This window comes from Rhinolophus hipposideros, assembly GCF_964194185.1.
Source record: "Rhinolophus hipposideros genome assembly, chromosome: 3".
In the NCBI taxonomy this organism is placed as follows: Eukaryota; Metazoa; Chordata; class Mammalia; order Chiroptera; family Rhinolophidae; genus Rhinolophus; species Rhinolophus hipposideros.
The window spans coordinates 88,100,550-88,128,505 of NC_138049.1; the positions used below are offsets into that span (position 1 = coordinate 88,100,550).

The 27,956-nt window shown below is 41.1% G+C and overlaps 1 protein-coding gene across 1 annotated transcript in view; it reads left to right on the top strand.

The window, feature by feature from the left end:
* CILK1 (ciliogenesis associated kinase 1) overlaps window positions 1-27,956 on the top strand; it is a 50,418-nt gene that overhangs the window by 5,297 nt on the left and 17,165 nt on the right. The window contains exons 2-5 of the mRNA XM_081036213.1: window positions 13,704-13,976; window positions 17,363-17,417; window positions 21,189-21,310; window positions 22,337-22,416. Coding sequence (XP_080892339.1) covers window positions 13,876-13,976; window positions 17,363-17,417; window positions 21,189-21,310; window positions 22,337-22,416 — 358 coding nt within the window. The 5' untranslated portion in view covers window positions 13,704-13,875. The remainder of the gene's footprint in view (window positions 1-13,703; window positions 13,977-17,362; window positions 17,418-21,188; window positions 21,311-22,336; window positions 22,417-27,956) is intronic.

The following is a 27,956-nucleotide window of genomic DNA, read 5'->3' on the forward strand; positions in this document are numbered from 1 at the left end:
TCCCCGTATAGTTATTCAATTTTGCAGAGAAGGGGTGGGTAGAGGGGATGGGATGGCAGTAGGAGTGGGGTCGGTGATACAGGAAAATCACCTATAGTCAAAATTACCCTTTACAAACCTGGAAGCTGCTCATTCATGAATGTATTCATTCACCAAACCGTTACTGAGCACCAGTTTGTTCCAGCTGTATGCCGATGCTCATCTAGGAGCAGAGGATACAGGTATGAACGTCACAACAAAGTTTCCGCTCTCAGAGAGCTCATGTTCCAGGGATAAATACAGTTTGTAGACGTAACCCTGTAACCTAGAAGTAAATGAGCGGTGTGTGGAGACGGCCAAAGTGTTTCTGCTGATTTGCAGGGTTTCCTCTGTTTCAAGAAACTGAGGTCAAGAAACCGTGACCTGTAGGCATGTTCTGCCAGTCGCCTGGTTTTGTAAATTGAGTTGTCCTAGAACACAGCCATGCCCATTTACTTCCATCTCGTCTATGACTGCTTTGTGCGCCAGTGGCAGAGTTCAGTAGTTGTGACAGAGACGTAGAGCCCTCAAAGCCTAAAATATTTACTCGCCCTTCACAGAAAATGTTTGCTGACCTCTGCTCTATTTTATTTTTACAAGCCTTTACTTCCTTGATATGTGTTAATGATTTGTTCATTGTTATACATGGTAGTAAATCATCTTACATTAAGTGAGATAAGCTCCTGAGTTAAATGTGCTGTAATATTTGCATAGCACTTGAATATGTAGTATGTTCTCGTTCATCTGACCTTGCCCACCCTTAAAACGTAGAGTGGCAGTCAGGTAAGCAGCTGGGACCAGGACTATTGCCACCCTCAACAGCCTTCATTAAGCTGGGGGACTGTCACCCCAGCTCATCTACAGTTTCACACTACTCAGGGTAAAGTTATTCTTCCTCCAGCTCTTTTACATTTCACACTCCCTTCAGTTTTTTTACGTTCCACAAATGTAAAGCTGCGTGGAATGATGATGGGTTCTAGTTTAGAAATAATCTGCAACTGATGAAAGACTCTTTTTTAAGGTTCGGGGCACAAGCTCCTTTGGTATTGCAAGAGAAGCCATGGGAAGTTGTAGACCTTTCTCAGAAGCTAGGGGTGATGGAGGAGAGAGAGATAAAGGCATGGACCAGTGTCTGGGCAATGGAAGAAGGCATAGCAGAGAACTGATTTTCTTCTCCCATCACGCTAGTTGATGCAGTAACAGCTTCAATGCACTCCTTTGTCAAGGTAAACGCTGACCAAGTTCCACATAAACAAGGTTTGGCCTCGTAGCTGCTGTCCCGAATGCAGAAAAAAAGCATGTGTCCAAGAGGCAAAATACTTACAGGACATTTCTGCTAAAATATGAACACATATGTACTATTTTTAGTACCTTTTAAAAAGAAATTGACAGTGTTAACTTACTCTTGTAAAGTTATGACACCTTTGAACCTAGCCTACGATGTGTAATTACCTGAGGTTAATGTAAAGTGGGACTCAGAAGTGCCACTGAATGGTTTTGCACACAACCCAATTTTCCTATGAGGACAGATGAAAGTAATGGAATCTTTTCAGTTTGAAACAATTAAAGCAAGGGAGAAAAAGCTCCTCCTAAGGGTCTCAGTGGTGTCAGTGGGCTGGTAAAGCACAACTCCCAGAGAAGCCCTTGTTAGCATCCAATTTTCTGTCTTTTATCTTAACATGTGAGTAATTGTGGCATTTATTCAGTGACCATCAAAGTTCCAAAATAAGGAACAACTACCATTCATTGTCCCTGTGCCCAAGCTCTGCTGCCCAGGCTGTGAATGAGCAGGGCACCCCATACAAGCTGCTGGCCATGAGCAGATGTTTTTGCCTCCACTGGGCATTGAAGTCAAGGGGAGGGAATTGAGACAGATTGCGGGGAGGTTTTCCCCAGTGTCACCTAGCCAGGAAAACCGTCACATTTATTTTAAAGATTGGCTAGAACTCTTTGAACGTGAAATAAAACTGTGTTTTTTTGTTAGTTGGCCACAGCCTTACGCAGAGGCCAAAGGCCTGATCCGATGATATTGAGGGAGCGTTTCTGTGTCTCTGAGACTCAGTAATTCCAGCATTGCAGTGGGAGAGCCCAAGTGACCCGCCCGCGTTAGCCTTTCTATAATATTTACGGTTCTTCTGTTTCAGAACTTTCAGAAATTTCAGGTTAAAACTTGATTATCATTACTTTGCACATGAAAAATTAGAAGCACCAAGAGTTTTGAGATACTTACCAAGGATGGTACAAAAAACAAAGAGTCCCTTACATGGGACTGCATTTCAATCACTAATCAAGTACCTATTGTTATAAGTGATAACAATATTAATAATCAGTAGCAAAGACTAAACTTCAACTTTTGACCATTCAGACAATCTTCAAGTAACTGCTGTGTGCAAGCGGAGCGTGAGGTTTGAGAACAGAGATGAAGGAAGTGTGGTGAGTGCCCTTGCTGATGCAGAGCTCAGGACTGCCTGTCACTGACCACCAGGGAAGGGGTGGGGATTTTGAGGTGGGGACAGGGCGCTGCGGCATCTTGGGGAGAGCCGCTACCTGTGTCTGCAGGTTGGGGCAGGAGGCTCTGAAGAGGTGATGGTTGAGCTGGACTGTGAGAGAAGAGAAAGGAGTAGATTCTGAACTTCGGGGCCTGGCTGAGGCAAAGGGTACTTGCCCCTCTCTGAAAGAGAGAAGTTGTGCAGTGTACATGGTCCCTCCGGGGTACTATCTTTTCTTTGTCAGCTTCTGTGCATGTGACGGGAAAAGTGGAAGCAGAGATCCATTTTTTTACTCAGACAAATGCGAGCTTGAGTCCTGACACAAAGAGTCACCGAATCACAGAGCATTAGAGCAAGAAGCCACCTCACTTCAAGTCCAATGCCCTGATTTCACAGAAATAAACCTGAGGACCAAGAGACACTAAGTCACAGGGGGTCTGTTCCGACTGCAAACTGGGACCCAGCCCCTCTTTGTCTGCATTCACTTTGTCTCCACCTTAGGCAGCCGCTGCTGGTGAGGTCCCTGCTGGGTTCACTGATGTCTGATTGCAAAATGAGGCCAACTAGATCATGGTCACGTCAGTGGTTTCCATATTTGAGTTACAAAGTACTTCCTCTAATTCTTCTCATTCTCAGATCCTCAAAGGTTTTCATGATCTTTGGATCTTTTGCAACCTTTCCCTTGAGTTTGGTGCAATCAGCCAGCTTCCTATCTCACTCCTACTGCTTAGTTGCATAACCATGGAAAGGTAATTTGTGTCTCAGTGTCCTTATCTGTAAAATGGGGGGATGATGATACGAGTACTAGCGACAAGTTGCTTATGCCTCAGTTCCTTATCTGTAAAATGGGGATCATGATAATGATAATAGTACCTACCACAGTAAAATTGTGAGGATTAAATGGATTAATGTATGCAAAGCACTTGTAACAGTACTGTACACATAGTAAGCACGAAAATTATTATTATTGCTTTTTTGGCTTATTTGATATGTTAGAAAGCTAAGTATGGATTAGTTATAATGAGTGATTTGTCCAAATTAATTCTTGGAGTCAGAGCTGTCTTTATAAGGACTGTCCATTAGCATGTTGACTAATTCCCAAGTGAATGGACGGGCTGCTGTATTCCATCCGATTCTCAGGCAGTGTTGACTGCCTATTCCGGGAGCTGTGAATTCAAATGCTGTCGGGGACAGGGGAGGAAATGTAAAAGCACATATCCAGTTTCCAGTTTCCTTACTGTTAAACAGTAAGGAATTGCTTTTCTCTCTTAGAAAAGAAAGAACAATTTTTCTTTTCCTCCAATTTTTCTTCAAACATGAGGGATTTTCCAGGCTGTCTTTTGATAGAGGCATAGGAACAGAGAGATATTGTTCTTCCAGTGAACAAGTGGCTGTAAAGGTGCAAACATACATGGCAACTTAAAAAAAAAAAAGGCAACTGACAAGGAAGCCATTTTGGGGACAACAGGGAGGATGGAGACTGTGATGGCCGACAAGCCCATGCTCAGTCTAAAGGGATGGCGACAACCCTTTTCCAGCTTTTTATTACCATAGAGGGCTAAAGGTCCCATGTGGCTAGCTCTTCAGTTTCTCCAGAGAATCCCCAAATCTGGATTTTTATATAAAAGCTCCTGCTTTTAAGTATAGACTCAAAACATACCTCTGAATTCAGTCCCAGATTGCTGGTTTGCAACGTCTGGTCCACGTAATGTGGAATCTCTATGTGCTAATGTCATATACTCAGAGATCTCAGCTGGAATTGTGAAGTCTTATCCACTGTGCAAAGCTGAAGAGCAATGTTCTCTATATTTCAAAAAGGAATGCCCTTGGTCATTGCGTAAGTAAGCATGGACTTCTGATTTCATTCCTAAAACACTGAATTTTGAATGGATGAAAACCACTGCTGCCATAAATGCAGATGACTGTATGAAAATCTTTGGAATGTTTCTTTGGAGAGTGGTAGGCTAAATAACACCTCCAAAAAATATCAGGTCCTAGTCCCTGGAACCTGTGAGTGTGATCGTCTATGGCAAAATAGACTTTGCAGGTGTGATTAAATTAAGGAATCTGAGAGTGGACAATTAACCTGGATAATCTGGGTGGGCTCTAAAAGCAAACGCCAGTCCTTATAAGAGAAGCAGAAGGAGAGTTGACACACGGAGAAGAGAAGGCAGTGTGACCACAGAGGCAGAGATTGGCGTGACGTGACCACAAGCTAAGGAACGCCAGCAGCCACCAGGAGCTAAAAGAGACAAGGACTGGATTCCTTCTAGAGCCTCTGCAGGAAGTGCCTACCCATTGACCTAGGCCCAGTGATACTGGTTTTGGACTCTGGCCTCAGATCCAGAAATGTGAGAATAAATTTATGTTGTGTTAAGCCACCAACTTTGTGGTAATTTCTTACAGCAGCCATGGGAAACGAATACAGTTGGTAAGGAAAACTTGTTCCATTTTTTAAAAATTATTTTTTGTCAGTGATGCATGGATCATATTTGAGCTACAAAGTACTTCCTCTAATTCCTAAAAGAGGTTGAAACCTCTTTTTCAACTCTCTTCTCCTCTTCCCTCACCAGCTCACTTTCCTTTCCATCTCATAAGTCAGAGCCACAGTCTCACTCCTAAACATTTTGTAGTAGAAGTGGAACTGCTTGGTTTGGCTTAGACTGACCATAGTGTATACCTGGTATAAACTATAAACTGACTATATGTATACTATACATAGTTATAGTGTGTGGGTAAATGACATGTCCTTAATGAGAGAAATTAGCCATTAGGTAGAGGATTAGTGGCCCCAAACCTTCCTTGAGATTCCTAGCCAGAGATCCACCAAGTGACTTCTCCTCACCTGTAGCACTCTTACCTCAACTGCCATGTCTCCCAGTCCCTGAGTTTGTTTCATGTCCTCTGCTGGACGGGACGTTTCTAGAGGTCAGTTCCACCTCCCACCCCCACCCCCAGCTCTTTGGATCTGACATCTCAGAACTGAGCATAGTATCTTGTGCATAATTCTTCACTGGAGTGATACTTTGTTGATACTTAATTTCTTGAGCACATGTCAGCTATCCCTATATATCTGAAATAAATTTTGGCATGCTTCTATAAAAACACGTATTTCACATATTTCTTTAATGTGCACCATAAATGTGGGTAAACCTCAGAACCACAAGAAAGACAATAACAGTTGGCCTTTTTACCAAATTGTAAAGAACCCAACAGTAGAAACACTCTTCTACTTAAGGACTCTGGAATGATTTGCAGACAAAATGTTGTGGAGGAGGAGTAGACACGCGTGCTTGAGAGGAACCAGATGATATGATGGTGATTTGTTTTTGTACTGACTTCAGACTTGAGTTAGCTGCAATTAAAGGCATGGGGTAGCTTAGTGGCTGTTGTTCCAAATGAGCATTCCAAAACACTGAGTTAATAAAATACACTGAAGTACCCAACATTTAAAAAAATATATATATATCTGCTTTGCACCTTTTATACTTGTCAGCTTTTTTTTTGAAGAACTGACTGCAGATGTAGGTGTCTCTCATTAAGTATGGAAGAATGTATAATAAACATAGTCGTTTGTGTGCTGAAACTTTTTCTTCTGCCAAAACAGACCGAGAGATCTGTGATTTCCGTGGTTGCCTTTTAACTTAAGCTCTGTTGCTGCATGTGGTAAGTTTCACTGTGGATAACATACAGAGTGGGGCCCACTTACTGTGCAAGATGGGTTGTCACCTTCGTGATTGTCACTTGCCATGTTATAGGGCTAGGACCAAGTTCCATAAGGTCACATAGCACGAGTTCAGGAATAGGCTCTTTTGGGGACACTTCCAAATCAAAAGAGCAAAGAGCAAAAAAGAGAAGCATGGATACCTCAGTTTCTCACCATTTCCGTGGAGAATCGTGCTGGCCCTCAGTGCTCTGTTGAATATGCAGTATGGGTGTGAACAGTCTTGTCTGTGCGGGCATAATCCGATGATTCGGAGTCTAAGTTTAGATGCTAGCCGTAAATAGTTATCTAGGAAAGCCATTCATTCAGCTCGCATGTGGGGACCTTCAAGGCCCAACAGAGGTTGGGTTTGTATAAATCCTGGGAAGAAGAGGGAAGCCCCAGTCTCAGCTGCCTAGTTGTCCAGGCAACTCTGAGTGGTACCCGCGGCCATTTTTAGCCACTCCTCAATGTTGTATCACAATAGATTTGTAGTCATACACATAGGTTCTTTTCAAATGGAAGCAGATCAGGGTGGATGCAAAATGAAACTTAGGCTAATAGAGAATTACTTCTAATTTGTCTCCAGCTATATCCAGCTATCTTTCAATCTTCAAAACCATGTTAACTACAAAAGATCTCTCTCTCTCTCTCTCTCTCTCTCTCTCTCTCTCTCTCTCTCTCTCTCTCTCTCTCTATCTCTCTATCTCTATCACCTCCTATAGATAATTTTTGTATTTAGTCTTCTGAGTCAGTGTGGCCTTAGTCCACTGTATCAGGAATGCTTTGAGCTGTACTTGATAGAACATCCAACAGTGGCTTCAGCAACAAAGACCTTTAATTAGGTCACGTAACAAGAAATCTCAGGCAGGTATTTTCAGGGACCATGCAGCAGCCCAGTGAGATCTTTCCTTTCATCTGTCCTCAGCAGAGGATAGCCAACCTGATAAGAGATGTCAACTCTCACCTGTAGGGTTTCCATCTCAGAGTCACCAGAAGCCTGTCTCAGGGCTAACTATTACAGCTTCGCACAGCTATGTTCAAGGCAGAAACGGAGGGCAACCTCTTTTTCAACTCTCTTCTCCTCTTCCCTCACCAGCTCACTTTCCTTTCCATCTCATAAGTCGGAGCCACAGTCTCACTCCTAAACATTTTGTAGTGGAAGTGGAACTGCTTGGTTTGGCTTAGACTGACCATAGTTTATACCCTGGGGCTGTAGTCGGTGGCTGTCATCCCATATTCTGTTGAGTCCTGAATAAAATCAGGTTTCTATAAACTAAGCAAGAAGAGGAACATTGCCATTGGGTAGATGAGCCGTGGCTTCTGCCCTATCTCCTCCTGTTTCCCGGTGCATTGTCCATCTCTCTGTTGTTTTCCCCGAGCAGCTGTGAGTTTTTGTTTTTTACTTGCAGGCTATGACATGAGTCATCATAGGTCACCCCAGAAATGATGAACTAACTGAACACTGATCTCAAATGTACTTAATCACTTCCTGCTGGGATATGCTTAGAATTGACTGTGGGTTGAATGATACTTCTTATCTCATGCTAATTTGAGTAATACCACTTCACTTTTTTTCTTTTTAATTAGTATAGGAAGTAATTCACTAGAGCAGAGAATAGAAAGCTCAGACAGTGGTCATGGTTCTGTTCTCTGGATCCCTACTTAGGGTAACCAATCTTTCTCTCTGATGCTCTCTTGTGCACTTGAAACAATTACCATGGCTTCCTGAGTTTCCTTTACTACGTGTATTTGGTGTCTCTTCAACTACTCTTCGTGCATTCATTTAGGTCCCTCATTATGTTCTTTTAACTCTCTTGAAGTTTATCATCTAAAGTTGAACAGTAATTCAGGCGTATGTTGAGACTGTCATGTCCCTTATTCTGGACCCAGGGCCACCATACTTCAGTATCCCAGTGGGCACCATTCATGTAGTGTTCCATGTAAATGGAGTACTCCAGGGTTGTGTGATGTGTTAGCCTTGTCTGAATGCTGTGCTCCTGATAAGAACCTGACAACGCACTATCTTTGGAAATAAAGTAGAACAACCTTAGAACTAACTACTGGTAGCTGTCTACTGAGCAATGAGAGGTTTTATACATACCTCAAGTTCCACACCTTGGGGAACAGAACCCATTGTCTCTGCATATTCTCCCAATATCATCTCTCTCTCACCCAAACTTGTGTCTCCTATTTCTGAGATTCATCCAGTCCGCTGCCTTTGTTCAGACCTTTGACATATTTCACCTGGACTATTTCAGTACCCTTCTAACTAGCCTCTCAGCCTCTCGTCTTTCTGTCTATTCTAACATCAGTTTGGTCTCCAGAGGGATCTTCCTCATGTCATTTCCCTGCCTCAAAACCCTGGAGAGCTTCCCTCTGCAAACTCCTGCATGACAAATATACCCCTTCCCGATTGGACCTACCCTAAGTTTCTAGCTAGTTCCTGCCATCCCCTTACTGTGCTCCACAGGTTTTATGACTTGGCCCCATACTGTACTACACAACCCTGGTTGCACATTAGAATCACCGGGAGAGCTTTCCAAACTACTGAAACTCATTCCCACCCTGACTTACCGTGTTTCCCCGAAAATAAGACCTAGCCGGACCATCAGCTCTAATGCGTCTTTTGGAGCAAAAATTAATATAAGACCCGGTCTTACTTTAATATAAGACCGGGTCTTATATAAGATAATATAATACCAGGTATAATATAGTATAGTATAGTATAATAATATAATATAATATAATATAATATAATATAATATAATATAATATAATATAATATAATATAATATATAATATAATATAATCCCGGGTCTTATATTAATTTTGCTCCAAAAGACACATCAGAGCTGATGATCTGGCTAGGTCTTATTTTCAGGGAAACACGGTAACTCTTAGAGGTGAAGCCTGGTCATCAGTATTTGTTAAAAGTTCCCCATGTGATTCTAATGTTCAGCCGGGGAATGAACCACAAGGCTTTTACCAAGCCCTGTACCTACCAACCCTTTGCACAGTTTCCTTCATCTAATTCCTTTCTTTCCCTTTTCTGTATAATAAAACTTTGCTCATTCTTCAGTACCTTGGTCCTACCTCTTCTCTGAAGGGTTTTCGGACCTCTTCCTACTCCCAAGAGTTGGATCTCTCTACCATGTTTTCATAGAGCTTTCTCCATTTTTCAGGTACGTGTCAGTTGTGATTTATGGAAGGAAGAACCCTTATCCATATTGTACCTCCCAAAGCCTTGCGTAATGCTTAGCATCTCAGCCTGGAGAGATACTAGTTTGCGCCATTGTACAATCGTTATGTAATTACCTGAAATAACAAGATTAAAAAGCAACTACCATGGTGTGGTGATAGTCAAATCTTGCGAGAGTAAATGAATTTTGTTCTATGATAATATGACAAACTATAACAAGAAAGAACTGTTATGGTGATTGTGTTTGGAATGAGTGACCCACTTTATCTTGATTTCAATGAAGTTCTTAAGTCTTTCATGAATAGCTTTCTCAGTGATCATCTAGAAAAGCATTGTCCCAGTTATACAATTTAAGTGGATGAGGAAGTAGTAGGCATTAATTATTCAAGAAAGGCTTCTATGATTAATAATTAATAGATGTGAATCATTAGTATCATGCCATTGCAAAAAAAAAAAAAGTGGAGAAGAGCCCACATGCTACTGAAATGTAGATCATTATTAAGTTTTGGTCACCACAATTCATCAAGGAGATGGAGAAATGTGTGAGGATTCAGAGATGAATGCCAAAGATAATTAAAGGAACGGAAAACAAGTCCTATGAGGAAAGGTATAATAAAAGCAAGAGAAGGCTGAAGGACACACATTTGATTACTAGTTTCATGTATGTACATACTTTTTGTGATACATTTTCTTTATATCCACAAAAAACTAAGCATGAAGAAATTAGCTTAAATTAGAATAGGCAAGTTTTGATTAAGAAAAATATTCATTAAGAAAAATATTCTAACTAACTGGATTGCAAAATGCAAATCTGATCATGTTATTCTCTACTTAAAAAATATCTTACTTGACTTTGCATTGTCTTTAGGTCAAAACCTACTTTAAAAAAAATAAAGCATGTAATTTATTAGCTGACTTTTGACAAATCAAGGATCCAGGGATTTTTAGGAAGATGACATACAACAGTGTTTGGGAATTTTAATTTGTTGGAAAATGAAACTATGTACCGGTATGATGCAGAAATCATATTGTCTTATCAAAAACAGATGGAAATAGGAAAAAGAAGAAAAAGAAAAAGAGGGGAAAACAAACAGAGCCCCAAATTGCTTGTGGCCCAAGTGCTTTATGTTGAGACATAGCTTGAATCCCAAATCGTCCACATTACAGTAACCATGAAGTGGAGAAACCATGACGTAAGATAGTGTTCTGTCTTATGAACAAGTTAATACCAAGTTTTAGTAAGTAAATCTACACTTGTATGTTTTAAGTGGAAATAAATTTTTTTCGCTATGTATGTATTTTTTTTAATTCATTCCTCTACGTTTTGAGGATTATTTTTTTCAATCTAGAATAATTTCAAACTTACAGGAAAGTTGCGAGAATAGTACAAAGAATGCCCATGTACCTTTATCCAAGTTTACCTGTTAACATTTTGCCCCATTTGTGTGCTCCTGTTTTCTCTCCTCTCTCTCTCTCTCTCTCTCCCCACACACACGCACACGCACATACACGCACACGCACATGCACAAGTGGGTAGAATAAACCAAAAGTGGGTTTATTCTACCCACTTGAGAATAAACTGTATACATCATGGACTTGAACTTATAAATCCTTCAGAGTGTATTCTCTAAGAATAAGACTATGTTCTTACAGAACCACAGAACAGGCATCAACATCGTTAAATTTAAAACAAATAGAATGTGTTAATCTGCCATCCATATTCCAGTTGTTTCTATTGACTCCATAATGTCCTTTTTTATAATCTTTTCTTCTCCTTTAGTACAGGATCCAGTCAAAGCCTATGTTCTTTCAAAATGGCATCTGAGGCCCTCTATAAACAAACTCTAGGGTGATCTCTTTCCAGTTCCAAGCACCCCCACCTTCCCTTCCACCCCAGATTCAAGCCCCTGTGCCTTAGTTTCTAATCCTTGGAAAGCATCTCCTTTTCTCTTTTTTTAAAGACTTGGTCTAAGCATGATGAGTCTATGAAGAAGACTTTCTTACTGCCCTTCTGACCTAGATGGAATTGACCCAGCTGGGAGCCCGGGGGCTTTCTCCTTATCCCCTCCCCATGTCCAGTACTCCAGGCATACTTGAAATATCGTGGTGGATATTCATGAGTACATAGCTAGCCCCCCTCCCACCCAGCACCCTCATCCCCTGCTGTGAGACGCTTAAGATCTTTGAGAAAACAGACCAAATTTGATGGGTCTTGGATTCCCCCGACATTAACATAGTGTCTGTCACACAGGAGGTGCTTTATAAATATTTATTAACCATCACTGGAATACTTCACTGTAAAGAGCTGCTGAAGGAAGTTGTGGGGAGTCTGCTCCTGAAGTGCTTGGAAAGGAAGGAAAATGCCCCTCTAACCAGGGGCCTTAAAATGGCTCTAGAGGGAAGGCTGGGGGTGGGGGGAGTGAGTTGGGGAGGGGTGGGGGCTTGACCTTTTCCAGTTACATGATAGAGTCTAGTGAAATCAGGCATAATCTTTACATTTCTGATGGTTTATCAAGGTCACACACAGCCCTCACAAGAACATAGACTGGATTTGTTTTTTCATTTTTAATTTCGAACTAATTTTAGACTTCCAGAAAAATTGCAAAAATAGAGAGTTTCTAGAAATCCTTTACCCAGCTTCCCCTAATAGTAACATCTTCTCTAACCAAGAAAAATGATCAAAACCAGGAAGTTAGCTTTGGCACAGTGCTACTAACTAAACTACAGACCTTATTGAAATATCACCAACTTTTCCACTCATGCCTTTTTTCTGTTCCAGGATCTCACATTCCATTTAGTTTTCACGGCTCCTAATTGCCTCCAATCTGTGACAGTTCTTCAGTCCGTCCTTGGCTTTGTGATCTTGACCCTTTTGAAGAGTATTGGCCAGTGTTTTGTAGCATGTCCCTCATTTCAGGTTTGTCTGATGTTTTCTCATGCGTAGAGAAAGGTCCTGCGTTTTTGACAAGAATACGGCAGAAGTGACCTGCTCGTCTCAGAGCATCATATCCAGGGTACATGATGTCATATATCTTATTAATAGTGATGTCGAACTTGATCACTTGAAAGGAGGTTTATGCTGGATTTTTCCCTGTAGAGTTACTATCTTTCCCTTTGAGGTTAATACGTATCTTAGAGATACTTTGAAACTATGCAAATACCTGTTTCCCCTCAGACTTTCATCCACTAATATTTGTATTCATCAGAGAATCTTGTCTGTAACAAATTTTACTGTGATGTTTGTCTAAGAGTGAATTTCTTATTTCCTTCTTTCCTTCGAAATGTGTTGATTAGAATTCTTCTGGAAGGAGAGGCTGCATAGACTAAATTTGGATTTAGATACATAATGTCATATCCTTCTAAGCATTATTTTCTGATCTTTTGATTCTTCAGATAATTAGTTTAATAGCTGTATTTTAAAAATATGCCTTTATTATTTTTACCTAAGTATTTACATTTTGGTAATGTTTATGTAAAGGCATTGCAATCACATAAGTTATTACTACATTTTCTTTATGATAAGCGGGCTGAATGACTTGGTTTTATAAATGAAAAGTCAATGACTTATCATTAAACAAACAAAAAACACACAACTGAATTACTTTAAAAGGGCACACCCCACATGCAGGCCTTAAAAAATGACTAGTTCTTTGTTTAACTTCTGCATGTCTGGTAGTAAAAGTAATACTGTTGATACCTAGCCATAAAGAGATGATGGAACGAACACATGTAAGCTCTCTACCCTGAGAACTTTAATTTTAGCATTTCTTGGCTTTCATATGTTTACATTGTTAATTTTAGCTGAATTATACAGTATACAGTATATTTAGCATGGATGCTTGCAGCTCAGCAGTTTTCATTGACCATGGTTATCATGCAGAGTTTGCCCACAATGGTTAGTCAACAAAAATGCACTGAATGCTGCTGATTCATTTCTGAGCCAGTGACAAATTCACCTTCTGAGAATGGTATCTCTGGGTTTATAAAAATTGTAAAAGAGCATTATTTAGATCAGAAGTTGACAACTTTTCTGTAAAGGGTCAGAAAATAAAAGACTTTCAGCTTTGTAGGCCCTGTGGTCTTTGTCACAACTACTCAGCTCTGCTGTTGTAAGCGTGAAAACAGCCACAGGCCATCTGCTAGTGAGTGGGCCTGACTGTGTTCCAGTAAAACCAGTAAGAACCGGTGGCAGGCTGGGGGCTAGTCTGCCGACCCCTGCTGTAGACTATAAAAATACACACACTCAAAGTAAACGTTAGCCTTTATCCTGGTCTCTGATTTGTCTCTACAGGCAGAAGACTGAGCTTTGAAAATATGTCTTTGGGAGACAGTCCCGTTCTGTTGACTACCTTGTGCTGGTGCTGCCACAGAAAAATCTGGTTACACTCCGGGGAGGCCTGCGGCTGCTGCAGGACTGAACCACCTCAGCCCTGAGATGAGTGTCCGGCCTGCGCGGGCACACCATGAATAGATACACAACGATCAAGCAACTAGGGGATGGAACCTACGGTTCCGTCCTACTGGGAAGAAGCATTGAGTCGGGGGAACTGATTGCTATTAAAAAGTAAGTTTTACCCGTCACTCTCATGAGCTCCTCCTCAAGTATGTGTTCTCAACGTTGTTTTAACTCTACCTTCTCCATTCCTTGTCTTTGAGATATTTCAAAAGAGGAGTGCCTGGGAGGCATGGAGAAGGATCTTAGACATGGATTTCTGTGGGTTAGGTGGTTGTCGATTCTGGAATGCTCACGTGAGAGGTCTTAAACACATTCCCACTTTAGATTTCCTACTTTGCACCTAGCACTAGTACTTTTGCTCACAGTGTTTCCTTGTATTGTGAGGTAGTAACGAGCAAGTTAATAGATATTGTTGTACCGGAAAGGAAACTGAAACTCTGAGAAATTAAGTGATTTCCTGTGGACCACGTGGTAGTCTGACAATTACTGTCTTGTTCCCATCTCCCACCCTTCTTGCCCTTTACTATCTGAGTCCAGACCCATTGTATTAGTTATCTGTTGCTGGATAGCAATTTACCCTGAGAATTAGTGATTTCAAACAACTATCTGTCAGTTTCTGTGGGTCAGGTGTCTGGGTATGGCTTAGCTGCGTCCTCTGCTGTAGGGTCTCTGATGAGGCGGCCGTCCAGGTGCTGGCAGTGCTGGGGTCTCATCTGAAGGCTGGACGGGGGAAGGATCTACTTCTAAGCTCATTTACATGACTGTCGGCAGCATTCAGTACCTCCTGCTTTGTCGGACTGAGGGCTCAGTTCCCGGCTGGCTGTTGGCTGGAGGCACCCTCCTCAGTCCCTTCCCATGTGGGCCTCGCAAAGAGTAGCTCACAACATGGCAGCTTGCTTCATCAAGACATGGGAGCCCGAGAGGCAATGAAAAAGTTTCCTACCAAGATAAAAGTCACGTCTTTTTGCTTTTGTAAACTAATCACAGAAGTGACATCCTCTCAAATTGCTATATTCTACGGGTTAGAAGCAAGTCATTCAAGGAGAGGGGCTTATACCAGGCTGTGAATACCAGCCTATGGCAGGGGGGTGGGGTTGGGGGGGGTGCGGTGGTCTTTGGAGGCCATTTTAGAGTCTGCCTGTCACACACACCTATCTAGTTGCCTTCTCAACATCTCCATTGGGATATCCTACAGACACTTCAAACTCATTTTATCCCAAACTAACTTATGTCCAACATATTCTCCTGCTCTTGCTCCCAACCTGTTTCTCCTTCAGTATTCCCTGTCTTGATCAATGACGCTACCATCCCCTCAAAACCTGGGAGTCCTCCTGCGATCTCTTTGTATGCCTCACCATTAGTTATCTAGTCCTGTCGATTCTAACTACTAAATATTTATCTGATCCACCTACTTCTCTATATTTCCACTGCAAACCTCCCATTTAATCTGTTACCATTTACCACCTCTACTACTAGAATAATTACCTCCTCAGCATTCCTGGCTTCCATTCTTCACCCCTATCTATTCCAGGCTGAAGGGATTATTCTAAACACGTGAATCTAATTGTCTAAAACCACTTGGGCCAAATAGTCTTTGTGTCCCCCACTGCCCCATCACTATCCTCTTGTCCCACCTGACTTCAGTGTGGTCTTCCATTTTGTGTCACCACCAGCCTTCCACCGCAAGTACGCACGGAAGACTCAACCAAGGTGCCTTCTATGCAGTTCCTTAGAAGGTCCCAGCAGTACTGAGCCCCAGTTGCCCAGCTTGATATCAGCTCAGCAATGCACCCTTTCACGGGTTTCACACCCCTCTGTTCCCAGTTTCCCTGGCTTCCTAGCATCACCTCCCAAATAAACTACCTGCACCTAAATCCTTGCCTCAGGCTCTGCTTTCAGGGGAACCCAAACTAAGACAGTTTCCAATGTCATCCTATCAGTTTTAAGGTTAAGCCCTAATTTTTAACATGACCAATGAATTGCTGCCTCATTCAGCCCCCGCCTGTTTTCTTCAGCCGTATTTCCTGTCACTCCCCCCTGACCTATTTTGTTCTGGCCACTCTGGCCTTTCAGCTTCTTGAATTCCCCAAATGCTTTTCTACCCCAAACCTTCACATGATATTCCCTTTCCCACGCCTACTACCAGACTAAATTCTATTCATCATTCAGGTTTTGGTTAACATACCACTTCACTAGAGGAATGTTCCCTGCTACCCCAGATTAGATTGGGTCGCCTTGAGGTCCACGCTCAGAGCTCTGTACGTTTCCTTCCTAGCACTCAGTACAGGAACTGATTAATTACCGGCCTTCCTGCTGTGATGTCAGTTTGAGGGATGTCTCACCCATCATGTATCTCCAGTGCCTGACAAAGCCCCTGCCACATAGGAGGGGCTAAGTAATATTTGGGGCATGAATAAAGGAAATGGTCACTCAACCGGAAGACAATGTGATATCAGGGGCAGTGAGGTGGAGAGATGAAAGTTGGTCTGTTATTAGCCAGCAGTGAGACCTGAGGAAAATCGCGTCACTTCTGTTTCTGAGTTTCCTCACTTGTCCCATCTATTTTACATAAGACAATGTGATTGAAGTGCACTGAAAGATATTACCTTGAGACTTGGATTTCTGGTTAGCTAATAGGGTTCTCTTTCTCCCTATACCAGGGATTGGCAAACTTTTCCTGTAAAGACCCAGACAGTAAATATTTTAGGCTTTGCAGGCCATATGGTCCCTATCACAAAGCAACTCAGCTGCTGTCCTGTGAAAGCAGCCATAGACCGTATATAAACGAATGAGTGGGGTTGTATTCCAATAAAACTTCATTTATGGAAACTGAAATTTGAATGTCAGGTAATTTTCACATGTCACAAAATATTCTTCTTTTGGTTTATTTTTCCCAACAATTTAAAAATATAAATGCCATCTTAGCTCACAGGTTTTTCCAAAACAGATGGTGGGGTGGAGTTGGCCCATGGGCCATAGTTTGCCAGGCCCTGTGCTGGCGGGTCTAGAACTGTGGTGTCTAACACGTAGCAAGTAACCATATGTAGCATCCAAATGCAAATTGAATTAAAAATTCAGTGCGTATGTTCTACCAGATACATTCCAAATGCTCAGGAGCCACATGTGTCTCGTGGTTACCATACCGGACAGTACAGAATATTTCCACCCAAACAGAAAATTCTATCGGACAGCTCTTGTCTAGATATAATGAGAAGGAGAGATTTCCCTTCAGGGCAAGGTTACCTAATTAGAGCAGATAGCAGTCTAGACCTCTTCTCACTGCCCTGGACCACCTCTGCTGGAAAACTTGGTGACATAGGATTGATGATACTGCTGGATTTAAAAATAAATGCTGTTTTGGATAGTATAATATTTAATAGAAATTGAAACCAACTTTAAACTCTATTCATTAGGTTCAGAATGAAAACATTTTTGAAAAATAAAGTTTAGCCTGTTCCTGGGAATAAGCATTCTATTTGTTTCTTTTCTTTTAGAATGAAAAGAAAGTTTTATTCCTGGGAGGAATGCATGAACCTTCGAGAAGTTAAGGTATTTATTAATACAATAGGGAATAATTTGTGTATGGTTGATTAAAATCGCTTTATACATGCTTAGATGTATAGTTGATATAGACATTCTGTTTGAATTGTTTCACTGATGCCAAAAAAGGAGGCAAAATGATTAGCTACTTTGAGCTAGTAGCTCAAAGTAGAAGATTGCTATGTTATTATGTTGGTAAATATACTTTTTTTAAACCTTGATATATTACTATTAACTAAACCACAAAATTCTTCAGATTTCAGTAGTTTCCCACTAATGTTCTTTTTCTTTCAAATAGTGATGAAATACAAATAACATGAAATTGACCATCTTACCAATTTTTAAGCATATACAGTTAAGTGGGATTAACTACATTCATACTGTTGTACATCCATCACCACCATCTATCTCTAGAACTCTTTTCATCTTGCAAAACTGGAGCTCTGTAACCATTAAACAATACTCCCTATGATTCCACTCCCCAGCCTCTGGCAACCACCATTCTACTTTCTATCTCTATGAATTTATTCCTCTTGGTACCTCATATAAGCAAAATCATACAGTACAGGCATATCTCGTTTTATTGTAATAGCTCCACAGATATTGCATTTTTTTAACCAATTGAAGGCAATGCCCTTCAACTCACTTTATCGCAATACTTGCTTTATTCCAATGGTCTGGAAACGAACCCGCCATATCTCCGAGGTGTGCCTGTATTTGTCTTTTTGTGACTGGCTTATTTCATTTAGCATAATGTCTTCAAGGTTCATCCATGTTGTAGCATGTGTCAGAATTTCCTTCCTTTTTAAGGCGGAATCATATTCCATTGGACGGATAGTCCACATTTTGCTTATTCATTCATCCAGTGATGGACACTTGGGTTGCTCCCACCTTTTGGCTATTGTGAACCTTACCATTTTGTTAAACTCTTCATTTCTACTGGTTCCTTCTTTTCCATCTGTAAATATTCCTGCCATTGTCTCTAATCAACCTCAGCCCTCTCTCCCCTGGAGCTTCCACCCCTATCTTTTCCTTACCTTATCTTCCAAACTTCTCCCTTTGCCATCATTTCCCCACCTACCATTGACTTTCCACTTGGGTCAGGCATCTCCCTCTGCAAGTCTACTGAAGCTACTCCCTAAAAGTCACTGATTGCCATATCTAGGATCATTTTCTCAGGTGCTTTCTTGTTTGCAGTGTTGGGTGCTGTTGACCACTTCTTCCGCTCCTCTCCCAGGGCTGTGTGACTCTGCTTTTGCCCAGCTGTCCTATGTCTTTCTTGCCTTTCACCAACTCTTCTATGGTTCACCCCTTACATATCAGGGATTTCTTGCATTCTGTTCTTAGCAGTTTTTTCTTTGCTCTGACTCTACTCCTGAGAAATGTCATTCGTTGCCTTTGCTTCAGCAGTCTCATCAAATCTTTTATCTTTCTTATACAGTAGAACAAGGGTTGACAAATGCCACATCCTGTTTTTGTAAGTAAAATTTTGTTGGAACGCAGCCATGTCCATTTGTTTGTATATTGTCTATGGCTGATTACTCTTTGAAACATCCCTGATGTTCCTTGTCTCTGTCATTCTTTTGACCCTTCATACAATCTTCCTCATTCTGTTACATGTATTTTGTAGTCACGTCCTCGCTTCCCAATTAAGTTGTTTGCCACTTAAGGGCAGACACTGTCTTTTATGCCCAGCGTATCCTCAGGGCCCAGTAGTACATCGTACAGCAGGTCCTCAAATAATATCCTTTCATTCAACGTCCTTTTGTTATAACATTGATGAGATGCCATGGGGACTTAACTCTTGTTTATTATCAATCAGCCCATGGTAAACTTGGTTTCATTATCTGTCGTTTCGCTGCAGTTCTAAGAACCCATCGATGATGCTATGTGAGTACTTACTGTAGTTTAATTAGTTAAGAATCTTCATTTGTGAAGATAAACAGTCCCCATTCGGACTGCTGATCCAGGTTGAATTTGCTGCTTCCGTGTTTCTGCTTTGATATAGCTGTCCTGCCTCTTCTCCTTTGTGAACCTTTCCTGAGCCAAAATAGGATGCGCTCTTTAGGGAAATACATCTCTGTACTATGAGTCACATGAAATCCTTCACACAGAGTTGATTGTTTTTATATTAAACTAATACAGACTTTAACTTGCTCACAAGCCTCACTTAGACACAAGAGCTGTGAGCCACTCTTAGACTTGGGCCAGTAATTCAAGTTCAAAACCCACTTCAGGCGAAGAGCAGAAGGTACCCAACTCCTTGCCTAGAATTCTCTTCTTGAAAAGCTTTAAAACTGACTTCATTTTCCTCTGAACAAATTTGCTGCTTGTCCACTGGACATCTCAGCCATTGCTTGGGAAGCATTGTAAGCAAACAAGCAGAAAAGATGGCTGTAGTTCCTGAGAGTCCAGCGAATATTACTTACAAGGTAAGCAATGTCTGTGTTTGTCACTCATGGAGAACCAAGAATCCGACCCAACTAAAAGAAGTAATCAGCCCAGTTGGGTCATTCTAGAAGGATCTGGCCATTTGGCCAAAACAGCTGAGTATTTCCTGCCAGAGAGGCATTTTGGCAGGAGCTTGCTTGCGTTTCAGGGAAGAGACTCCAGAAGAGTCTTACATACTTGATTCTCATTCACTGGCCGTATTCCTCTCTCTTCCCAGCTGCTTGAAGTAATTTGATCATATTACACATTCTCAAGCTCTGATCCCTGGGGTCCCTTCCTGCTGAGTGTCCTTCCAGATTTGGATATTCATGTTAACATTCTCATCTTCAGATACTGTGTTTGTTTGTTTGTGTGTGTGTTTTAAAAAGGGATGTTCTTTTAAGGAAATTCAAAGATAAAGAGAGCTTTACAATTTATTATTACTGTACTCACTTCTCTGTGAGGAAGAGGCTCTTTGAGTTGAAGGGCTCATCCCGCTGGCCAGAGTGAGCTTTTGCAGCTTCCTTGAAGGAACGAGTGAGTCTATTGCATTCCAACCATCTAGTGAGCCAACCAGCAGTTGGGTGTCTGTGATTGTCACACATGAACGGAATAGGATTGCTGCTCACGAACACAAAAGCCTACTTGTTCCCCATCACCAGAAAAGTTTACACATGGCTGTACTCGTGGGTATGTTCCAGGAAGATATGCACAAGGATGGACAATAAGAAGGTCATGCACCATTTCTGAGTCACCCTCTTGTTCCTCGTGCCTGACTTTTCTGCCTTTGCTGTTCTTGAGAGCAGAGCTGTTTCTCCCATATCATCCAGGGGATCATTCCAGTGAGATTTTTCCTCCGGCTTCTCCTTCAGAACTCACCTTGTGAGGAGTGCTGTGTGAAAATTGAGAGAATCAGGTTATCTGCCTATTGGAACAATTCCGTTTTCAAAGTGTCTACACACTGTTGGCTGGTGATCTCACCCCAAAGCAGCTGCCTTCTCCAGTGCTAGAGCAATCAAAGCCTCAGCTCGCAATTGATTCCCAGAGTGTGAATTCTGTCATCTGGAGGGACTGCCCCTCAAATAGCCCTGGCCCATTGCCTTGTGTTCGCAGCAGCCAGGAATACCAGTTATGGTCAAATACTTCCCTACTAGTCAGTTAATCAAGATAGTTTTTCCATGTAAAGTTACTATCAATGTCAATTTCATAGAAATACTGTTTACTAGGTTGTCAATGGAATATCAATTGTGGCATTTCTGTGGTTTTCTTCCTAAGTACACATGGGATTACTTTTCTTTTTTAACAATAGTTTTTCTCTAATTTTTTGTGTTTTTCTTCCATGCCTTTCAGTCTTTAAAGAAACTCAACCATGCCAATGTAGTAAAATTAAAAGAAGTTATCAGGGAAAATGATCATCTTTATTTTATCTTCGAGTACATGAAGGAAAATCTTTACCAGCTCATTAAAGAAAGGTACAGTTTAGTTTTTATGATCTTAGAAATAAATATTGCAAAGTGGACACATTTTCTTTCTGCTTTTTTTTTGGCAGTCATATTACTTAGGCTTCACTGGTTAAAGCTACCTATGAGATAAGGGGCCTGACCACATTCCTGTTTTGGGGGCCTTATGATAGCTTCATAGAAGCTACTTTCAATTAAGTTGTTTTCATGTTTTACTGGATTATTTACCCAAAGAAGCTCAGAGATTTAACAGATACTCTGCAGTTCTCCATTCCCACAAGGACACATGGGCAGAGCAATTACAAGTCAAGGGTGTAACAGCTTCATTCATTTTTGAGACCTCCATTGAAAACTTCTAGGTTTATTTCAGTTCTTTTCTTGCTATAGTGCTGAGCGTCTTGCTTACTGGGCAGAGGAAACTAGTAAGAAACTTCCTTTGTATGGTAAATTTGAACTTCAAAAGTAAACCATGTAGAATCTCTTGGGCACATTTTTTTCCCTATGTCTTCTTTATAAAGATTATTTCAATCATGGACTCTTAAAGGTTACATTTTCTTGGTGGCAAATGAATGCCATTTGTAGTATCCCTCTGAGTGATTTCAGTGAATAAATATCATTTTTGTTGTCAGTAATAGTCGTAAAGCTGTGTGGGTGACCCAACCAGGAGAAAAATGGTACTATCCACTGTATGTCATAAAGTCTCACATTTTTCCCATTAAAACTTTTTAAAGTTTGAGTTTATGTTATGGAGAGAGGAGATTTTGATGTGATATATTAGAGGGAATTTTTTTTGGGGGGGTACTATAAAATGATTAGTTATTCCTTCTTTGTAACATAACTGAATATATTTGGTCTTTAAAAGGTAGCTCTCTTGTATGGATAAATGGTTGTTTTTCTTTGGTCTTTAATATCAAAGGATCTGGTCCTTTGAAATGTTTTCGTAAATTCTTACTATATAACCAAAAGAACATGAAAACAGGATTTGTTTTCGTATGTAAATCTAGATTTATAATGTTATTCCTTCTCTGCCCCATACAGAAATAAGTTGTTTCCTGAGTCTGCTATAAGAAATATCATGTACCAGATATTGCAAGGACTTGCATTTATTCACAAACACGGTAGGTGATTTATAGTATCATGCTTTTGAATAGCAATGAAATGTCGTCATCAGGTAGATGATGTAGGAAACATCATTGTCTTTTGAGACTGACAGCCAGATAAGGCTGAAGAGTTGAGAAGCTTCCAGGGCATTTTGGAATCTGTTGTCTTCCATAACGTGATTTCTGAATTTCCCTTATTATTTTTTATGTCTGCAGGGTCTTATTCTTTAGGCTTTAATATTAAGCTTGTTAGTTAACAGATCTAAAAACTGTTCCTGGCCATTAACTGGTGTCTGAATGAGAAACCTAAGATTACAATTCAGAGAAGTGTTTCACGTATACTGTTGAACCCACTAACACTAATTCACGGTGGCTTCTCATTTTCCTAATGTAGTTATATTTCAGTTTGTTCAAAAGAGTTAAGAAATAGTCTAACAAGATTTATGCAACACAAGAGAATAAAATGAATTTAAAATTAGTGAAGAACGCAAAAGGCAAAGGCAGAACAAGGTATGGCTCTAGCCAGCGGTGAGGCTAACCCGCAAAAGGCATGTCAGCATGTTTTATTTAAGTAGAAGAAGCAGAATAAAGATTTGATGTAGAGCTTTCTTTCTTCCAATGCAATTTATGAAACGTGACTGATTACAACCTACATAGTTGCCCCTAAGTAAAAACAGTTCAGTTGCCCAAGAGGAGCACAAGTATTCTTAGTACCGAGACTAGAGAGGTTTCTCTTATGGATGCTTGTAGAGGGGGCGGTATGTAATGTGACTTCCTAGTAAACACAGTGACAGGTTATATAGGGCAGTTTCATGTCACATCCCTCAATATTGGCCAATTATATCACCTGATCAGAGAACACAGTTCTACTGAGGCCCTCGTATGATTCATGCTGGGCCTGGTTAGCCCAAGAAAAGATTTAGAGTATCTAAAGAAATGGATGGCCACATACCCTTCAGGAAATCCTCTGTCAGTATTGTTCTTCTTAGCTGAGCTTTTGAAAGATATTGAGTAGCAACGAGTTTGAGGTTGTATTTCCCAGCCAAGTACCTGGAGCATTACTTGTCTCTGCTACTAACTGGACACAGACCCAGCTGGGGTTGGATCGATAACCGTCTCATGAACACAGAGCCACGGGATGGATGAGTTTGCCAATGGAGCCAGGAGGCCCCTCAGGAGGTCATGTGAGGCCACTTTAATAGATAGACAGATGGGCAAAGCAGCTGATCTTGCACAGGCAGAAATCTACTCACTCCCAGTCTAAGGATGTCTTTGCCATTGCAAATATTGCACCAATAAATGTTTCATTACCCAATAAGGACAACTGGTGGAAGCCCTTTGGTAACACAGTCAGTTCAGATTTAACACAAACTGGCAGTGAGTAGAAAAGACATTGTGCCACAGTCTGTGGCATGGTACGTCTGCTCTTTAACTGCTATGTAGCTCCTCATCGTTAGAGACTAAATGAAACATAAACAACAGACAGAGGCTGTCTGCAAATTCTTGTCAGCCTCAGGCCTATGCTGAATAATCAGCGAGTGATATGCAAGACTGAGTCAATTGTGAACCAATTTTAGTGAAAAGCTTTTAGTAAAAGGTATGTCTGATTCTGCTGACATTGATAGAACTAGCACGTTTTCCTCTAGTCACCAGAATTCACATGGGATGGTATGAAGTTTGCAAATCATGAAAAACTTCTGGTAAGACTTTAGGGACAAATAGGAGGAGAAGGGTCACTTAATAGCCTGAAGATCCCAGGGAAAAGAAATGATGAGAAATCAAAGAAATTTTCAAAAGAGAAAGGTCAAGCAGAATGTTTTCAAATAGGGACCAGTTATAGTGTCTCAGTTACTCGGGCTATTTGCTCAGTGCTGGAAACGGAATGGGGGACCTAAAAGAAAGTTAATATTCTTTGGCTTTCTCTTCTTTTCCTTTATGCTGCCTTTTATGAGACTCAGATGTCTGTTGCCGGAAGGAACATGTAGCCTTTTATCCAGGTCCTAATTCCAACGAATGAATATATATTCGTACAGGTATCCTTATACAAGTGCATATACATCTACATGTACACATACCCACATACACATGTACCTGCATACTCTACACACACACACACACACACACACACATGTGCACGTGCACACACCATATACATTTGTGTCCAATAATAACCCATATACTATTGTGTCAAAGCAGCTCTTTGGGACTCTGCGCTGTCAGTTTCCCTCGCATGCCTTAGACAGATGGATTGTGTATGGAAACATTGCAAGGGAAGCTGTTTATGGAGAAGGTCAGACCACCTTTACGTTTATAAGCCCTGCACCATTGCTATTACCAGAGGTTCTTGTCGACACTTTCCCCAGATATTAAATGCCCAGTTCTTGTTTTACCTTAATAACATTTTGTCTGTCACCTTGTTTATTTCTCACCTTGTTTATTTCTTCGTCAGTCTCGAAGGTAGAAAGGATAGATGGTATCTGTTCTTTTCAAAGGAGAGGAAACTGAAGTTCAAAGAGGTGGAAAGACCTGCCACAGGCCCCATGGCAATAAAGTAGGGAGAGCAGAGATTACCTCAGATATCTCTGCTCATTTGCCAGCTTCACTAGAAAAACCTGTCTGTTCTCAAAGTGAACAGGAGAGTAAGAGGTGAAGAAAATACTGATAATAACTGTAGGTGGGGTGGATGTTAATTGTGTAGGTCCTATCTCATTTTCCTTGATAAATGAGTTTTGGAAACTTCTTGATAGTTTTTGTATAATATTGGCTTGACTTTGGTTAAGTGCACATGTAACTCCATATTACTCCTTTCCTCTGCTAGTGGAAAAAACAAAAACCAAAAACGTAAAGCACATCACAGGTTTGTCTTGTGAGTTTCAGGCTCTTCTCTGCGAGCTCATTCTCACTGTAAGGAGGTACGTTCTGTCCCCGGGGAGCAGACTCCTTTGAGAAGGGACAACAGCACTGTAGGTAGTTGCTATGGCCGCAGTTCATGCCACTGAGTGCTTTCCTCGCACAGGGAATGAAAACACCATTCTGCTAGGCGCTGATTGAGCAATGCCAAAGCACATGTACTTTGCAGGAATTAAATAATTAATACAAACTGTGTTTCGTTCTTACAAATATCCATGTTACACTTATCAAAAATGTTGGGAGAACGATGTTTTTTGTCCCAAGGAGTAGTTCTCCACTTCTATTTCACCACTGTCTTCCTGTGCATGACCTTGAGTCAGCCTCTGGCCTTTGTGTTGCTATCCTTGTGGCCTTCTTGATTAAAACTTTGTAGGTTTAAATTCAGTAACATCTGTGAAGTTACAACTTCCATAGCAGAGAGGTGTGCTACATAAATTCATAGTATTTAAGTATTCCCTCGTTATTCCCATATATTCATATCAGGTTCATCATTAACAGAATGTAGCAGAGGGAGGAAAGCCTTATTTGTGGCCTGATGTTTTCCATACCACCTGATGTTTTCGTTCTTAATGAAAAGTAAGCACAACACATTTTCTGCCAGGATGGAAGAGAAAATCCCTCTGTTATTCGACTGGCGCGAGGTACCCTGAAATTAAATTGAAGGGCTTTTCCTGAATTCTGAAAGACAAACAGTGTTGAACAGGAATGTTCTTATCTTAACAGCACTTTGCTGTTGCGTGATCTCTGAATGACCCAGCTGGAAGGGTTTGTTTTATATTGGGCATCAGAAGTGCTGAGGAAGAAGTGGACTCTTGTTACAAGCCCTGGTGCACACATCAGGAAAACGTGAACCCACCCAGGAATCACATCAGAGCTTAGTGCCACCTCCTCATAGGTGATGGGGCACATTACTAGCTTTTATGAGCCTTTGTTCTTATCTGCAAAAATGGAGCCATGTCCGCCTGTTCACTTTACCAGGTCCTTGGGAAGAGAAAATGAGAGGACTCGTATATCTAAAAATGACAAGCTCTTTCAAGGTGCCAATGTGCCAGGCAGTGCTCTAAAAGCTTTACAAATATTAACATTGAATCCTGCAAAACAACCCCACAAGGTAGATGCTGTTATTTCCCCATTTTACAGATGAGGAAAGTGAGGCACTGAGAGGTTAAGTGATTTGCCAGCCAGTGAACAGAATTGAGATTTGAAATCGGGCATCTGGTGGGTCTGCACACTTAACCACCATGCAGTGTTGCCACTCATATGGAAATAGTAACGTTCTGTTAAAATAGAGATAACAGTATATGTGCATAACATGAGTAAGGGTCTTATACTTTTCATTACCAAAGAATAGAACTCATGGGTATAAGGCTAATCATAACTACCGCTAGTACTCGATAATGAAAAGAATAGAGAGCTAGATATTCTACAGACATATTCATGAATGCTTTATAGTTATAAAGGCTTATACTCAAATACAGTGTATCAGACAACATATGTCAACTGACAAATTTAATTTTCACCAGTCATTTTTAAGAGCCTGCAGTTAATTTTTTTCCTAGCTATTTTCCCGCTGATAGTTTATTTGGGGACTGAAGTATGATCTGTAGAAAGGAAAGCTGCTTAGAGGGACACATAGGGAACCAGAATCTTCATTCTCCTCCGTTCATTAGTGTACATGTTCTCTGTGGAAGTAGGATTAAAGATGAGTTAACAGTGAGGGAAAGGATAAAAACTTGACTGATGGGAGGAGACAGTCAAGTGTTTACCGGAGTATGACCCAGGGTGGAAGCAAGGTCCAAGGTCTGGAGTGTAAGAATGCTACTTGTATTTGAGTAGAAGGTGATGTGTTAGGAGGAACAGAACAGGGAGACGATGCAAGTGTGTTGAGGGGGGTGTGACAGATGGTGGCAGAGGAAGTTGCAGTGGAGCTTAGCGGCTGGAGGACAAATGACTCATTGTAAGAGAAATGCCACATAAGTTTACAAGTCATAACTTAGCACAACTAGAGGAGAAAAAGAGAGTCTAAGAGGAGAAGCAGCATCAATCAAGACTTGAGAGGACTGGAACCACAAATCAAGATTTAGCTATATGGCTCGAGAGGGACAGGCTAGAGCTCCATAGTACAACAGCCCGGACACATTTCTTGATAGGATTGTGAGTAATTCATACCCCCGCCCATGACTCACTTTTCCCATCTGTTCAGTAAGAAAACAATGTCTGCCATTTCTTTTCTCATTGGGGTATTTTTAGTGCTCTGAGTTTTTAGGAAGAGAGACCATGGTCTATCAAACGGTTCCTATAGTTTCAGGGGCCACGGAAGTCTTCCTGGATGCACTGACAAAAGATCACTGACTAACACCTGCGTGTGTATTTACCCATTCTTAAGTCAATTCCAAGATGGGAGCGTACAGTCAGGCCTTCTAGGAGCTGGAGAGTGCCCTGAAGAACAGAGGGTCCAAACACGATGACTCAGTTACACTAAGTCTGAGAACGACCTCGCCCACTCTGGTGGGCGTGGGTCATCTATATTTAATTAGGCTGAGAATAAGCCTTCTAAACTAAGTCACAGCAGAAATTCTTTTCTTTCATTTTAAAGGCCATTCTTGGCTAATACTGAATTACTGTTTAAATGTGTTGAGTTGACAACC